The sequence below is a fragment of the Oratosquilla oratoria genome, chromosome 4 (genome assembly GCF_046742065.1).
Source record: "Oratosquilla oratoria isolate Oo_2021 chromosome 4, ASM4674206v1, whole genome shotgun sequence".
Taxonomy (NCBI): Eukaryota; Metazoa; Arthropoda; class Malacostraca; order Stomatopoda; family Squillidae; genus Oratosquilla; species Oratosquilla oratoria.
This window is the reverse complement of record NC_134780.1, coordinates 61,436,252-61,454,698: the sequence shown is the minus strand read 5'-3', so window position 1 is coordinate 61,454,698 and position 18,447 is coordinate 61,436,252. Positions and strand designations below refer to the sequence as shown.

The 18,447-nt window shown below is 36.9% G+C and overlaps 1 protein-coding gene across 6 annotated transcripts in view; it reads left to right on the top strand.

The window, feature by feature from the left end:
• Positions 1–18,447, top strand: part of SppL (signal peptide peptidase-like protein) — a 219,438-nt gene that overhangs the window by 179,424 nt on the left and 21,567 nt on the right. For 5 of the 6 annotated variants that reach the window (XM_076184234.1, XM_076184236.1, XM_076184233.1 and 2 more), the window contains 5 exons: positions 188–285; positions 6,897–7,028; positions 16,163–16,241; positions 16,477–16,589; positions 16,691–16,842. In XM_076184234.1, the coding sequence (XP_076040349.1) occupies positions 188–285; positions 6,897–7,028; positions 16,163–16,241; positions 16,477–16,589; positions 16,691–16,842 (574 nt within the window). The remainder of the gene's footprint in view (positions 1–187; positions 286–6,896; positions 7,029–16,162; positions 16,242–16,476; positions 16,590–16,690; positions 16,843–18,447) is intronic. The other variant, XM_076184237.1, reaches the window with a different exon arrangement.

The window sequence follows — 18,447 nt, the reverse complement described above, 5'->3', positions numbered from 1 at the left end:
TTTTGTCAGACTAGAATTGCCCCCCCCCCATGTGAGGGCCCTGAAGTCATCATGATTAAGTACAAAAACAGTACTGTATCAGGCCCCAGGGGGTAGACCAGTCCTGTAGCGTACCATTAAGACTAAAACTACATAGCTGTATATAGATTTGTTTTCATCCTAATTTTCTTTTTTTCTTTTTTTTCAGATCTCTTAATATCGAACAAGAGGCTCGTGAGAGGGAGAAAGAGAAAGAGAGGAATAAGCTTTTAGGAATCACTACTCACAACAATAACAATGAAAACAGTAAGTTTACTTAATTCTAAGAATGGATGGTATGCATAGGAGATAGGCACTTTGCAGGAACAGAATCAATTAGAGATGTTAAAAGAGTTTTAGAAGGTCTCCAGATGAATATTTTGTGGGTTTTCATTTGTATAAGAATGTAAACAGGAGACTGCCAAGTCAGATGGTGATTATGTATTCCTCTATGAGGAATCACTGAATAAGAAAACTAAGAACAAACAGATAGAACTCTTCATAAGACTATGGAACCATGATCGAGTAAGGTCCAGGTACTACACCTTCAAATTTATTGGACATGCATCAGCACAGGATATTCTTGAACACTTCATTTCTGTGACAGAGGGCATAAATCATTGTGGGCTTCCTGCAGGTTTCATTGGATACCCCAAGTGGAAGCTGGTCTTTCTTTGATAAATTGTCAAAGCAGTTGAAAGACCATCAGGATGAAAAATTGGAAGTTGCGAACTACATGTGTTGCATGGAGGCTTTCAGACTGGCATGAATGGTACAGGTTGGAAGGTTAATGATATTTTGTCAAGTTTATACCACTTGTAAGGTGAGCAAGGTGGGCTGGACACTGCATACGAATGGAGGCAGACAGACTACCAAAGAAGGTGATGGAAGGAGGAGTATAGGGCATATGACCAGTAGGGAGACCCAGGTACAGATGGATGGATGGAGTAAAGGAGGACATGGAGAGGATGGCACCAAGAGAGGACTGGAAAGAATTAGCAGAGGATAGAACCATCTGGAGAGGCATAGTGAGAGTGGTGAAGGGCCGTCTGGCCTGACAACCAACAGAGTAAGAGTAAGTGTAGGGAGGACTACATAACTGTAATGGAGAGTGTAGATTTCCCTCTAAAGTATTGTAGGTACAGATGGTTAGAGAATGGCCCCGTTTCTAGTTGTGTAATCACCATATGGGACAGTGTCAAAATCTATGTTATGGCTGTTAAAAAAAAAGAATGCGCCTTGTCCTGGTAATAATTCATACACAGTTGTGAGAGATTCCTCAAAGAACCCATTAATTATTGCAAAGAAATAGAACCTATTCTTTCCCAGTGCCAGTTATGATACCATTTCTTGTCAGGGACCTTGAACATTTAATAAGAGACTTGATTGGTAGGTTCCTTAGATAATGCATTAGAAGCAGCAAGAAGTGTTTATGACCTCTTAAAGGTGGGTTTGTCGAACAACTTGGCCAACAAAAATATCAAAATTGGGTTCAAAATACAATTTGAACTGAAGAAACTTTTGTCATCAGAGTTGATCTGTGAACAACAGGCCTATGAATTTAGGGATGATTGCAAGGAATGTATGGTAAAGTTGGTTGAAAAGCATTGTGAGAGATCCCCATTGAAGTATCCTGTAGTCTGTAACTTGTCATGCTTGGACTCAGCACCCACAGCCAAAAAGGCTGACAGCTGCAAATTGACAATAGGGAAGTTGTTAAAGTTGATGGTGAAGAAAACTGTGTTTGTGAAGCTGAAGTTGATATGATAAGTGGTGATGACGTAGCTAGGTTCATAGGTTCTGATGTAGTTGATGATAATATTGACAAGCTATTGTATGAAACCATGGACCCTGACAAAAAGATCATTTGATTGTTGTTAGATAGGGAGCATCACTGCAAAGCTGGTACTGCCTGGGAATCAAACCTGTGACCTCCCACTGTCCTGGCAAGTGTGCTTATCGATTATACCATGGACACCTCCAGTGACCACTCGCACGTCTCCCTTCTCTGGGCCTCTGCAGCATTGCTACAGGATTCTATGCACTGCATCATGTTGGATAGGGAATGTCACAGCAAAATTGACACCACCTGAGAATCAGACCCAGAACCTCCCTCTGTCTAGGCATGTGTGTTTACAGATAACACCACAGTCACCTCCAATGATTACTTGCACAATTGTGAAAAGTGGTCAGAAAATTGTTGCTTATATCCCATGGGTAGGCCCCTGTTGAGAGGGATTCTCCACAAACAGGCAAATTGAAAAGGAGGGTATGTCAGAAGGGATGACTGTTGGACTTCAAATAAACAAAAGGCTCCCCAGTTCTGTTTCTGAGGCATGTTAGAGATACCACCAGTACCAAGAAGAAGAAAAACACTGAAAGGGTAAACTGTTAAAGAAAGGCAGCTATTGATGAAATTTATGAGCAGAAGAAAAAAAAGGAAGACCCTGGCTTCTGACATCACTGCTCTTGAATGATCTGCTGTCAAGTTTGCTGATGAGCCAGAGAAAGCCCATGGTGCAACCAGTCACTCATTGATTGTAAAGTCTAATGCAATGCAGTACACAGCATAAGAAAGAAAGGCTTCCTTAAAAAACCTTCTGTCTGAAACTGAACAGAAAACCGAATAACTTCCTGGGTAGTCTGACTTGTGATTGAGGCTTTTTTGTAACTTTGTGTGTGTAAAATGAGTCTAGGCAATGTATTGTAGTGCTGTTTGCCATGGAATTTCCAACTTGACATGGATTGTCCAGAAGTCAAGAGGTGACTATATTCTTTGAACCCTACTTCTGCCTACATGTACATGTATTTTACCCAAATTACTGTATATATTTCCATCAAGTCAGGGATTTTTTATATTTTATATTAGAGCTGATGAACAATGTGAAATTGTGTGTATCGAACTTCTAGAAAAAAACTGAATAGAATCACCAGTGACGGTGATGTCGATCAAATAATTCCAACTGTCATCCCTAGATTCAAACCAAGACTTGTGAAATCACGGAGCCATCGCTCTACCAACTGAGCTAATGGGCTCATTAACTCACTTGGCAGAGCGATGGCTCCGTGATTTCATGAGTCTCGGTTCGAATCTGGGGACAAGAGTCGGAATTATTTGATCGACATTACCATTACTGGTAATTTTATTCAGGTTTATTCAGGTATGACAACGACGATAAGTCCATCAAGGAAATGGACCAGCTTAACAACGAGCTACAAGTTGGTCTTGGTTCTCTGTAAAATTAAGTATGGGTGGCAGTTAGCAGTTGACTTAGTTTCTCGGGAGGAGATTAACTCCCAGGTTGGAGAATTTTAAAGGCCCGTTAGCTCAGTTGGCAGAACAATGGCTCCATGATTTCACAAGTCTCAGTTCGAATCCGGGGATGACAGTCGGAATTATTTGATCGACATCACCGTCACTGGTGATTCTATTCAGGTATGACAACGACAATAAGTCCATCAAGGAAAGCACCAGCTTAATCACGAACTACAAGTTAGTCTTAGTTCTCTGTAAAATTAAGTACTGGTGGCAGTTACCAGTCGAATTAGTTCCTCGGGAGTGAATTAACTCCCAGGTTGGAGAATTTTATAGGCTTGTTAACTCAGTTGGCAGAGCAATGGCTCCGTGATTTCACGAGTCTTGGTTCAAAGCCAGGGACAACAGTTGGAATTATTTGATCGACATCACCGTCACTGGTGATTCTATTCAATTATGACAATGATGATAAGTCCATCAAGGAAATGTACCAGCTTAACCATGAGCTACAAGTGGTCTTAGTTCTCTGTAAAATTAAGTATGGGTGGCAGTTAGTAGTCGACTTAGTTCCTCGGGAGTAGATTAACTCTCAGGTTGGAGAACTTTATAGGCCCGTTAGCTCAGTTGGCAGAGCAATGGCTCTGTGAATTCACAAGTCTCGGTTCGAATCTGGGGACGACATTCGGAAGTATTTGTTCTAGAAATAAACTACATGTACCTGTAGTTATTCTTGTGATATTCTCTTGTTAACTTTTCTTTTTGTTACAGGTCAGTGTGAACCAGAGTAGACCTTGTCTGGTCACTTAATAATATTATTTGAGCCCCTGGTGCATTGAATAGAGGTCTGACCAACCCAACCTGTACACTCTAGTCTAATCACCATCAACTGTGGTGGTTTTAACAGTGGTTAAGATGTTATTCAAGTCCACTGCCCTTGAATGACATATTCTTGTCATTTTTACAAGTGCTTGGCTATGTAAAACATCTTGGAATTTCTGTATATGGTCCTGAAAAAGTGCAAGAACGGGTAGTGAAAAGTCCTTAAAAAATAACGAAAAATATAACCAGACAAAGAGAGTGAACCCAGTTATAAATAATCAGCTGACTGGCTGCATGTCTTTTGGTATTTGTATATATGTGTGACTGCTCAAGTGGAGTGAAGACACTTCGACTTATTCTTTATCTGGTTGGTACAGTGTGTACTTGGTAAGCAGTAACTTATGTTGCTATCTTCCCATACTCTAAAATGTATGGGTTTGCGAAAGAAATATTGAAAGGTGCAACAGATTGAAAATATAATGACTATTTGAAAATATGTAATCTTGATTTGTTAGTAACTGGAGACCTTCATTTATCTTAGATTTGTTTCATTGTTTAGCAGTGCAATGCTAACTTAAACTTTACTAATTAATTATTTAGCTTTTGTTTAATAGTATATCTAACAGTGTGTGTGCTTCATTTTATATAATGCTTGGGACTAACCAGTGGTATTGCTTAAAAGCTAACTAGTGTATATACACTTGTAGTTTTTTGAATGCTTGGTACTTGCTTGCACCTTATCCATATGTTATAGTCATGTTTTGTAGAGAGAACCAGGGCAATGGATTGATGAATTAAATGCAGAGGAAACACCCATTTGAGAATGAACACTATTAGTAGTATTGTTATAATTATAAGATACAGTATAGGAAAGGAGCTGTGCACATGAAGACTTTTACATTTTCCTCCATTAATCAAATTAGGCTCTTAAGCTAGTTTGTAGTTTCAGATAAGACTCGTGTCTTCTTTTAGGCTCTGTCATAAGTTGATACATTAGTAGAGAAAATGTTTTATGTCCTTTAAGCTTGTAGTCTTTTTCAATTTGTTCCAGTGACTGACCTTGCAACAACCTCCTGTCCCTTCCAACCATGAGACTGTAAACAGTATGGTTTATCCCTTCCCATATAATACAACTAGGTTAAATACAATTAGGTAAAGGTAAATACACACACAGGAAGATATGAAATTGGAGAAAAAGTAGTAAAGAAAGAGGGATCTGAAAAAGGCCTGGTGGTGATCATCACAAAAGATATGTCCACTGATAAACATATAAACAAAATTGTTGGCGAAACCTATAACATACTAAGATCAGTAAAGTGGCTTTTACCTGTTTGGATGAAGAAATGGTAAAGAAAATAATAGTCACATTGATAAGTCCTAAATTGGAGTATGTAGCAACACTATGGTCACCCAGTACAATGAAGAATATAAGGAAAATTTAGAGAATTCAGTGAGTAACTATGAAGATGGCCCCAGAATTAACAAAACTCTTGTATGAAGAAAGATTGTTAGATTTGGAGTTGCTGACTCTGGAACAGAGAAGAGAAAGAGGTGACTTGTTGACCATCTACAGAATTCTGAAAGGCATGGAAGTCCTTGATAGAGAAGACTTAATAAATTGGGATAGGAGAAGCACAAGAGGACATGGAAAGAAGCTTAAAAAGGGCAATTATAGAAGAGACCTGAAAAAGAACAGCTTTCCCCACAGAGTGGTGGATGTATGGAAGACATTAGATAAAAGAACGGTGTGTGCAAAAACAATACAAGAATTTAAGAGCAAACTAGATATGGAGAGATACAAAGACGGGACACCACAAGCTTAGCTCCCTGTCCTGTAAAATACAACTAGGTACAACTAGGTAGCTTGATAGTACAGTGGTACTGTTTTTGACTGCTAATTCAGTGAACTGAGTTCAAGTTCCACTCAAGTGTGGACAATTTTCAGCATCACTGCCCTGCAAGCAGGCATTCTAACTGGTGGGTAAGGAGTTGGTGGAGTGTGTGTGTAAAGTCACAGCATCATCCATAGTTTAGGCTGTGTATGAGCTCTGAGCTCTCATCTGGGAGGGTAATAGCTGTCAATCACAAGTCCAACAGACCCAAGACCATGGTGAATCACATTTATAAAGGAAATCTCTTGGCGAGGTATGGGAGGGCATCAAGAGGTCATGAGAACAAATTGAAGAATGCTAGATGTCTGAAGAATGTGAAGAAATATAGTTTTCCATACAGATATGTGAATACTTGGTACAGTTCATGAACTTGAAGCTCGGTATGATAAATTGGAGAGTAGGAGACAGGAACCCAGAAGTGTTACTCCTTTCGTGTAAACTACAATTAGATAAATATGCACAAATTAACAAACATAACCAAAAACATGTAAACAAATACAGATTACTCTTTGTTAGACCAGTCATTTTTTCTCCATTACGAAACATTCCACTACTAATCCTCACATGATGTTTCCTCTGCCATATTTGTCAACAATTGTTGTTTTCAAACATAGTGTTTTATAACAGTTTATCCATACTCATGATTTTATTCAGGGTGTATATGTATAGATATGGCACATATATTTCTCGTTCTCTCTTGATGCATGTTACAGCATGTTCTCATGGGTCTCTATAACCCAGACAAAATATATTTGCTTAAGACTTAAAAGTAAAAACATTCTCTTCCTTTATCCTATTCATATGCAGAAAAGAAGCTTCAGGGGTGCTATGCTGATAAAGATTCCTTTGGTTACAGGCCCGAGCTACTAACCAATTTGATGTTTATTATAATCCAACTTCTCACATCCCAGCGTTTCTTCCAGACGTACAGACGCTAGACACGATGCAGGCCCTATGTCTTCCTCTTGGGGCATCTGTGTCCCTCCTTGTCATGTTCTTCTTCTTTGACTCCATGCAGATGCTCTTTGCTGTCTGCACTGCAAGTAAGTTGTCATATTATTTTGCATATTCTCAAGATCGATGGAAAAAAAATAGATTAGTGTCATGATTAAACCTCATCAGATTATGGTGTTACTCTTGTCTGAACTTTGTATGGATTTTATGTTGATGTTTTGATGTTATCCAGTGTATATGGTAAGTTTGAATATAGGATTGTACATGAATTTTGATTGGTAGTTTACACATTGCAAGTAAACCCTGTATAATGCTGATTCACTTATCATAGTTTTTCTATAATACATTATTAGAAAAAAAAAAAAAAATTATGTTGACCCTAATTATCTTTCTGGAAATTGGCTGAAATATGCAAAATAAACGTGACCAGTCCCATTCTACAAATATATATTTAATTGAATTAGAATGTATCCATTAGCCCACAAAGTTCATGTGTTTTGTTTTTGTCATACATTTTTGTCTTGTTTCCCTGCAGTTTGACCTGTGTATGAATATGATTTTATACAAAGCTTATCTAGTTACTCAGTATGGATTCAGTACTGATTGCCTCCCTGCCCAGTCCTATAGGGTTTGATACAATTAGTAAATAGACATTTTATCCACCTGACTGGACAAAAATCTTCATCAATTTTTAAGTCCCATTATCATGGTTTCCTGTAGTGCAAGGGCTTATTAACTTCAGTTTCCCATGATAATCGGGTTACTGGTAAATAATTGATTATCAAAGTAGAGATTAATAGAAATTACAGAAAGAGCTACCCAATAATCCTCAGAGGTTTAATGGTATGACTATTATTTTGATTAGTTGAAAATGGTAAGATTTAGGACTTACGTGATAAAATGTGTATTCTCTGCTCTTATTTTATGTTTTATTTTCAGTGTAATTCAACATGATTTGAAACTATTATTATTTATTTTATTTTATTTATTTATTTTATTATTATTTTTATTATCATTATTATTATTATTATTTTTATTTTCATACTTCCTACAAGGTTGTGCATCTGGGTTTACCCAAATGCATTATACAGTTTTTGACTAATGATTTGGAAAATGTGTCTAAAGCTCCTGAGAGTTAGTTCTCCCCCCAAAAAAAGGGCTTTCTGAATAGCAAAGAGTATAGCTTCACCTTCAAAACTCATATATATTTTATTTACTGTTTAATCAGTAGTAAAGTACTTTTCCATTGTAGATTTTGAGGGGTGGAGGATATAGACTCCTAGACCATTTGTAAAAGTTTACCCTAGTATTTCACAGGTAACAAGTCAACATTTGTGGGTCAAGGTTTCTGTATATAGAAATAACACTCAAACAAAATCACCATGTATTTTAGGCAAGGTTATAATATTGCAAACAATAAAAAAACTTTATCTCAATGAAACAGGTGTGGAGAGTTAGGGTTAGATGTGTGCCAACCTGCCATATGGCTTAGATGTTTGATACTTAAAGTAAAATGACATGTAATTGTGAGTACTATACATCTGTTGGGTGCTAAATTATCCAAACATGCTGCAAGCCTGCAAAAAAAAAATCCTCATTTCCAAACATAAAAAACATGTCGTGCACCTGTCTCATTAAATGGTGAGAAATGTGTTTCACAGATACTGTTCTTAGGGAACATTGGCAAATGCCACTCTGAATTTCTACTGGCTTGACTTCATTGAACCTGAAAACATTTACAGTTTATATTTAAATCAACATCTCTAAACCATATTCTCGTTTGGGGCACAATAACTACTCAGAATAAAACAAGTAAAATCTGTTTACTTCATAAAAATCTTGGTGGTGAATGTCATTGTCTGTATTTGTACAGTAGCAATGACCCCAACATTGCCTATTGTCACATGTTATACATGAATACAAAATTTGTACTTGTATGTGCCTATGTAATACTATTTCAAAATATTAAGTTAAATGTTGATATTTGTAATTATATATATATTTTTTTCTTTTTCTTGTTTATTATTTAATGTAAAAATCTAGCTCTTTTATCTATTTTACCTATACAAAGTGCCTTTACTTTGGATTTACTATGGATTTGGAAAAGGCTTATGACAAGGTAGACAGGAAGGGACTGTGGGAGGTATTACAGATATATGGGATAGGAGGAAAGCTTTTAAGAGCAGTCAAGAATTTCTATGAGAGTAGTAGAGCTTGTGTTAGAATTAGAAAGGGAGAGAGTGAGTGGTTTGAGGTAAAGGTGAGACTTTGCCAGTGATGTGTTATGTTTCCTTGGCTGTTCAATTTATACATGGATGGGGTGGTGTGAGAGGTAAATGCAAGGGTAACGAGTCAGGGATTGGAGATGGTTAAAGAAAATGGAGAAAAGTGGAAGATAAGCCAGTTGTTGTTTGCTGACAACACTGCACTTGTAGCAGGATCAGAGGAGGGATTGAGGAAGTTAGTGACAGAGTTTGGGAAGATGTGTAAAAGAATGAAGTTGGAGATAAGTGTGGGTAAAAGCAAGGTGATGAGATGTACAAGGGAAGAAAGTGGATAGTTTTAGATACTTGGGGTGAATGTGGAAGGAAAGGGAGGAGTGAAGGTGGAGGTAGAATGTAGATTGAGAGAAGCAAGTAAATGACTTGGGGGATTAAAAGGTGTAATGAGAAATAGACGTTTGGGAATGGATGCCAAGAGGAGATTGTATGAAGGAGTGATTGTGCCAACAGCACTGTATGGGGGCAGAAACATGGAACATAAAGAGAGGAAGAGAGGAGGAGTTTGAATGTATTTACGGTACCTATTTACCTAGTTGTATTTTACGGGACTGGACCTATGCTCGTGTTGATCCTGTTTTTGTATCTCTCTACATCTAGTTTGCTTTTGAATTTGTGTATATTTCTGCCCTCACATGGATGTGTTTGAGATGAGGTACCTGAGAAGTATGATAGGGGTAACTAGGCTGGATCGAGTGAAAAATGAGGAAGTGAGGAGGAGAATGGGGGTAGAAAGGGTGTTGGGAGATAGGAGTGATGAAAGAGTATTGAGATGGTTTGGAGACATGGAAAGAATGAGTGAAGAAGAATTAGTAAAAGAGATGTAGAAGGCAGAGGTAGAAGGAGTGAACATGAGGGGGTGACCAAGGATGAGATGGATTGACAGGATAAAAAGGAGCATTGGGAAAGAAGGGAAAGGAGAATGGTTGTGTATGGATGATGCTATGATACATGAAAGGGAGTGGGTAGGGGATGGAGGGTGAGGGAGTATGTGTGAAAAGTAAATTGATGCAGCCTGAAGGGATTTGTCCATATCTTCTCCATTTCTCCATGAGGAGATGGAGAGGGGGTGTCACCGATTTAATGAAGCTGCCTTGCTGTGGATGTGCTGTGTCTTGTGACACTTCTACTGACCCAAGGCAGTGGGCAAGATGCAGGGATGACCCATCATCCAGGAGGAACCAAGATAAGAGAGAGGGAAGGGGGTGGATGGGAATGCAGTATATGGGGATGGAATGGGTGGGAGTGGATTTGCCTTTGATATTTGGCTACCTCCCTTGTAAAGGAGAAAAAGCCTTTGGTACATGTATGTATGTACTTATACAAAGTATGAATTTCATCCCTGTGAAAACCCTACTCTTATGGTTGACTCCCTAATTTTGGCTGAAAAATATGTATTTATATTACTTTTACACAAGTACATAGGGTAAGCAGTGAGTCTATGAAAATATAATAGAGTCAGTAAAGAAAACTCCTAGCAAGGGATCAGAGGGAAACCAGAAGCCATGGGATGAAATTGAATAGGAGATGACAAAGAAGTATAGAAGTTGGATAAAGAAAGAGTGGGATAAATGGAAAAGCACAGAAATGATAGAGGTAGAAGGAGAATGGAAGAAATTAGAAGTGACAGTGAAAAAGGTGGCTTAGGATTTGTGGCATGAAAAGGGATGGGCAGGGTAAGAAAGGAACTTACTAGTGGAGTGAGGATTTAGAACAAGTGCAAAAGGGAAAAAATATACAAGAAGACATTACCTACAGCTGAAGAGCAAAACCGAGGAGTTTAATGATAATAGTAATTGTTATCATGACTGTAAACCCCCATCTTCACAGTAGTCTTCAAGTGTTCTTGTGCCCTCTCATGGATCTCTACAAGGAAAAGCTTTAGAGTTCAGTGGGTTTTAATGTTAGAGCATGTTTATTCCTATGTTAATAACTGATAGGTCCTTTCTTCTTCTTCTTCTTCTTCTTCTTCTTCTTTGGTCCAGTTCCAAGATTTTATATTTCCTTACATTAAAATTCATTTTCCACTCCTGGCTCTATTCTTAAAGTTTATCATGGTCTTCCTATAACAGTAAATGTCATTCTTCACCTTTATGATCTTGGCATCATCAGCAAATAAGTTTGTATAGCTGTTTATTCCATTCAATATGTCTTTTTTTAAAATAGGAACATTGTAGGTGCCAGAACTAAGCCCTGTGGTACTCCAATAGTCACTTTGCCCCAGCCTGAGTTTTCGTCTTTCAAAACTCCTCTCATATGTCTACCACTTAAAAAGTCTTTGTCCCATTTCAGTGTGTTACTTTTAAAGCCTCCTACATATTCCAACTTCTGCATAAATTTTTGAGTGGCATTTTGTCCAAAGTTTTTTCCAAATCTAGATGTACACAGTCCACTCCATCTTTCCCTCTTTTGCATGCAGTACATCAACCACTCTTAAGTAGAAACTTCGCAGGTTTGTTACATAAAAATCCTCAAAATTCAAATTGGCTGTCAGCCACTATTCCTTTTTCCTCTAAATGTTTCATCCATCTACATTTTTCAATTTTTTCACACATTTTGGTTATTGTGCTGGTCAAGAACACTGTAATTTAGTGGGACCTTCCTGTTCTCCTTTGAATGTTGGTACCACATTTGCAGATTTCCAATCCACTGGCACCCTCCCCTCTTTTAGTGAACATGTTATCAATTGATGTGCTCTATCCACCAATAGTTCTCTACATTATTTCAGTGTAGAATTTGAGATTCCATCCAGCCCTAAAACCTTTTTCATTTCCAATTTCTTGTATGTTTTTATTTTTTATTTTCTTATTGGTACAGTCAAGTTGCCAAATATACAGTCCATTTGTTCTGAATTGTAGCTCTAGCATAGAAAACCATACCATACAAGTAGCTAAACCAACAGGAAAAATGCACCTTGGTTTTTGACCTTAGCCCAGTGATTCTTTCACTGTCAGCCTGTCAATCACTGCCACTGTCCATTAGAGAATCTTCATTCTTTCATCCAACACATCATCAAAAGTGTTGGTACAGCCGTTCATGATGTCCATCATGTCTTCTGTGACCAAAAACAATCAGGAACTTGAAGGGTAATATTCACAAACTGGGCTGTTAGTGAGTCAGTTGCCAGGACAATTTGCAATAGGAAATTTATTTATATATATATATGTATGTATGTATGTATACATGTATACATACACGGGGTCTGTTCGGAAAGTATCCAGCCTTTATGAATATTTGTAGAACTGGTTGTACAATCCTAACAAAATATGCAGACAATGACAGAAGACCCTACTAGATAGTGTGAGTGGCCATACTTCCATGTGACACTTTACCCTCCAGACATAGTTGAGTGAAGATGTGTAGTCTTTGACCATCACATTGACAATGACTGAGTAGCTTTTGTTTCTGGGTCATAGCCATAGACTATGACCCAGGAAATCTGGGTCAATTGTAACAGCTTGAAGCAAGTCCTGTGAATTTTCAGCATGAAATTCCTTCTGCTCATGGGTCAGGAGATGTGACGGTCATATAGCACACATCTTTACTAAACAATGTCTGGCGGGTAAACCAGGTGTCACATGGTTGTATGGCCACTCAGGCATACACAATAGGTTCTTCTGTCAGTGTCCACCAACTTCTGTTCAGATTGCATGGGCAGTTCTGCAAATATTTGTAATGGCTGGATACTTTCCAGACAGACCTCATGTGTAATATATATACACACACACATATATATATATATATGTATATATATGTGTGAGCTATACTCGTAGTGACCCATTTTCATCTCTCTCCACATCCAGTTTATTCTTAAAATCGTGTATAATTTTGGCATTCACTGTTTCTCTGTTCAGTTTGTTCCAGACATCAATCACTCTATGTGGGAAGCTATTTTTTTTTTTTTTTTTTCAGGTCTCTTCTGTAACTGTCTTTAGTTTCTTTTCGTGTCCTCTTGTTTCTCTTCTGTCCCACTTTAATAAGTCATCTCTATCGAGAATTTCCATCCCTTTCATAATTCTGAAAATGGTATATATATATATATATATATATATATATATATATATATATATATACAGTATATATATATATATATATATATATATACATATACATATATGTATAATTACCTAGTTGTATTGTACGGGAAGGGAGCTGTGCTTGTAGTGACCCGTCTTTGTATCTTTCAACATAAATTTTGTTCTTGAATTCATGAATAGTATTTGCACACACTGTTGCTTCATCTAATTTATTCCAGATATCCACCACTCTGTATGGGAAGCTTTTCTTTTTCAGATCTCTTCTATAACTATCCTTTTTGAGTTTCTTTTCATGTCCTCTTGTTTTTCTCTTGTCCCACTTAAATAAATCATCTTTAGGACTTCCATTCCTTTCATAATTCTGTTAGTAGTCAGTAGATCTCCTCTTTCTCTTCTTTGTTCCAGGGTTGGTAGTTTCAATTTGGACAATCTTTGTTCGTATATCAATTTGGAGTGTTGGTGCCATCTTTGTCGTTGCTCTTTGTATTCTTTCTAATTTCTTTATATTCTTTTTAATACTGGGTGTCCATAGTGTTGCAGCATACTCCAATCTTTGTCTTATCAGTGTAACTAATATTTTCTTTACCATTTCTTTGTACTATTTTGTTGATATGCTTGTCTGGTGATAAGACTTTCCTGATAATTACTCCTAGTTCCCTCTCTGAGCTCATTTTTTTTTTACTTCTTCACCAATTTTGGATTTCCTTAATGTTCTACTTTCAATTTTTCCAAACTCCATTATACTACATTTCTTGATGTTAAAGTTCACTTCCCACTTTTGACTCTATTTCCAGAATTTATCTAAGTCTTTCTGTAATGATTCACAATCTTCCTCTGTACTTTCTTTAGTATTTTTGCATCGTCTGCAAAGAAGTTCATAAACATTCCACACCTTCATCCATGTCATTTATATATATGGCAAACATGTGTATATGTATATATATACAAGTATGTATACATATATATATATATATATATATATATATCACAACTAACACCACAGTCGGACGAAAGAAAGAGTTGCGTAAGCGGAACTATATATTTCGATTGCTACCTGCAATCCTCTTCAGTAGTACAAAGTGGCAGGGAGGAGGCTATCTTAAGTAGCAACCTCTTACAAAAGAAAGGGAACACGAGAAAATACAGAACATCACTGCCCCAGCCCTAGTTGACCTGAGGCTGACACGAGGTCGGGTCAGGGGGAGGGGGAGGAAGCTTGTTGACAATATTTTTGGTGATGAATAGTCCTGAAATGATGTCTGGGGTCCATTGACCCTTGGAAATATTCATCGTGGGCAGATAATCAATTAATGTTGATTCCACCATTTTCCTTCTGAACCCACACCCCGATTTGTAAATGAGATCAGATTTCTCCCAGTCCATCCGGTGATTAAATTTATCAAGTTGAAACACTGCTGAATTTATTTGGCCATATCTAATCGACCTTTTGTGTTCATTTAATCTTGTCGGTAGGTCTCTTCCCGTCTGGCCAATGTATGAAAGGTCACAATCTTTACATGGAAGGGAGTAAACACCTGGGATATGTTCTTCCTTCAACCTCTGGTGAACATTAACAACTTTTTTATTAATAGTGTTAGGGTAGTTATGAATTAAATTTACTTTCTCTTTGGGAAGAAACTTGGACAATTGACTGATGGACTCTGAGAAGGGGATGACTAGGGGATTTTGTCTCTCTTCCTTTAACTTAATGGAAGGGTGTTTGAAAAAACTTGCTCTGGCTTGACTAAGGGCTTTATCCAGAAACCAATGAGGGTAGGCTAATTTTGTTAATTGGGACTTGATGGAAGTTAATTCGTGTTCTAAAAATTGGGGGCTACAAATCCTAAAGGCTCGGAGAAAAAGTCCCGAAGCTACACTCCTTTTGATGTGATCTGGGTGATGACTGAAGAAATGGAGGTAACTACCTGAATGAGTGTTCTTTCTAAAAACAGTAAAGGCAAGCTTATTCCCATTCTTCATGATTAAGATGTCTGGATTTTTTCATCTTTTCCCATTCCACTTTGAACTTGATGTTGGTAAATTATTAAGTTTATCTAGAAAAATATCAAAGGGACCCCAACTCTCATCCCAAAGAGTGAAAATATCATCAACGTATCTTAACCAAATCATACCTGGGGGTTTAATTGTTGGAAGAAGAACACTCTCAAAGTATTCCATGCAAAGATTAGCCAGAACAGGGGAAAGATTCGAACCCATGCTACAACCACTTTTGCCTGAAAAACCGATTTTGAAAGGAAAAGACATTAGATGACACGTTCGTAAATAATGAGATAATATCAAGACTTAATAAGCGACGGCCTACTATTGATATTATCTCATTATTTACGAACATTTGTGTTGATGATGTTTTGTCCTTTCTAGAAACTAAGCTACAACCATTCCAAGACAAATTCCTTCCTAGATAAACTTAATAATTTAACAACCAACATCAAGTTCAAAGTGGAATGGGAAAAAGATGAAAAAATCCCCTTTTTAGAGTGTTAGTTGTGATTTATAAATGTGTTACTACATTTCTCACCTGTGATATATATATATATATAATATATACATGTGTGTATATATGTGTATATATATTTATATATATGTATGTGTATACATATGTATATATATGTATATATATGTATATGTATGTATATATATATGTATATATACATATATATATGTATATGTATCTAATATATATATATATATATATATATATATATATATATATATCCTTCAATTTTATGATTTTATGGGTCTGGCACCACAGCTTATCACAGAAATCTATATTATCCATACCCACATATTAAAGGAATTGAGTGTAGAGTATATAATATTTGTTTTCATTTGCATCAAGGAGAATAAGAAATACTAAATTCTCATTACTTGTCATTTTACTTTCAGTTATTGCAACAGTTGCTCTGGCCTTCTTGTTGCTTCCTATGTGCCAGTACATAATTCGGCCCTGTTCAGACAACAAAAAGTGAGTATTAGTGTATCTTAAAGTCTTAAGGCAAGACCAGTATGCAGTTGTTGTTAAAATTATGAATGAAAGAAATTCAGATAGTGTGAATTTAATAGTGATACATGAGAAAAATTATTTTACTCCCTTGCAAGGTATTAGATACTGTACTTGTAAATTCTAGGATTATCACATATTGGTCAATTAGTCAGTTGAATAAAAAACAAAAAATAATTTTATATTTTCATTGTTTCAGAATATCATTTGGGATGTGTGGACGATTCACAGGGGCAGAAATAATGTCCTTTTGTCTCTCGGTTTCCATTGTTTGTATATGGGTTCTCACTGGTCACTGGCTCCTCATGGATGGTAAGTACCTCAAAGTAACGAGAAAGTATTTTAGATTCTGTATGGTTATACTTTGTCTTATCTATAATTAAGAAACTTATGACTTTTCTTAAATTTTGCAGCAATGGGTATGGGTTTGTGTGTGGCATTCATTGCCTTCGTGCGTTTGCCGAGCCTCAAAGTCTCTACACTTCTGTTAACGGGACTTCTTATCTACGATGTCTTCTGGGTATTCTTCTCATCGTACATCTTTAATGCCAATGTTATGGTCAAAGTAAGAATTTGAGAAATTTTAATTTTTGTTTTGGGGGTTGGTGTAATAATCCCACTATTTATGTGGAGGTTAAGGTCTTTATAACCTATATGGTAGCTAAAACTGCAAAGGTAGAACTTATAGTCTTATGGAGTAGAACTACCTATATGGTAGCTAAAACTGCAAAGGTAGAACTTATAGTCTTATGGAGTAGAACCTTGTTCAAATTATACTAATTCATCTTTCCTGTTGTCGATTAGAAGAAATTCTATCAGTATACCAAGAGGCTTCTTCCCTCTGATAAGGGAGGTAGCCAAGAAGAAAATCATGTGATTAAAGATCAGTAGTTGACAAATAATTTCTTTATTATTTTCTTCAGTATATAGATACTGAAGAAACACTTGTATTTTGTATGCTATGTAAGGTGTATAGACTATTTGTTTTATACAGTCAGTATTTAAGGGACTAGTAAGATCTCTTACAATTGGAGACAAATATCCACTCAAAAAATGAATGCTGATCACTTTTAACTTGTACTATTGCACCATTCAGCTACCCTTCATAAATCTCTCCTTTACCTTTTCTGTGACAGCACCTCGTCAGTGCAGTATGTCCCTAAGGGAAGGAACATTATTTATTGCTGACAAAATATGCATTTGTATGGCTACATTGCTAGCCATTCATTTCTTGTTTATTAAAAAAAAAAAAGAATACACACACACACTGTAGGATGTGAAATCATCAGTAACATTGCTCACTCCAAACAACCATGAATCAAAGAAAAATCCAGTAGTAAAATTGAATAGCCAAACCCTCCATTAGAAAAAGAAAGAAAAAAAAAAAAAATTAAGCCTAACTTCTAATACTCACATGACTTTCAGCTTGCACATCTAAGATCTGACAGTGGAAATCATCAAGAAAATAAACACAATAAAATCAGTCACAAGCATGGGCTTTAGATGTGAAAGGAAGATCACAGTTTACAAACAGTTATTAAGAACTACAATCTTCTACACTTCCACAGTTGGGTAAACATAGGCACCTCACAAACTATAGAACATAAAGCATTGAGAATAACAGGATGCACCAAAGCAACTCAATAGAGCACCTGCACATAGGAACTAAAGTACTTCCCATAGAACATAACAAAAAAATTATAAGTACGCATTTTCATCTACTCGTAAGAGCCCTGAACCCATCTCATTATATCAGTCAAACACAACCAAATGAATGTAATGAAAAAAACTACACCAGTAGCATACAACACAAACGTGTGTAGTACCAGTACCAACAGTACATCCACACTAGAACATATTCACAAAACAAGCCCTTCACAACCGACCACCAAACTCCCCATTCCAACCCAGGCAGACAATAGCTCCACAGAAGAATCCCTCCCAAAATAAACAAGAACCACATTAGCAAGATTACAGATTGTATTCAAGTCACCATCAAGCACCAAGTATCAGCACATAGGCTTGGTGACAAAAGTAAGATGCAGCTATCAGACAGAAGACACTGGACTTCTCACCATATTCTGCTCCACCCTAGCCATACCCAGACATTAATATGATATTTCTTCTGTAAGTGAGTCACAAGATGTGCAATGATGGTGTGTGGAACAAG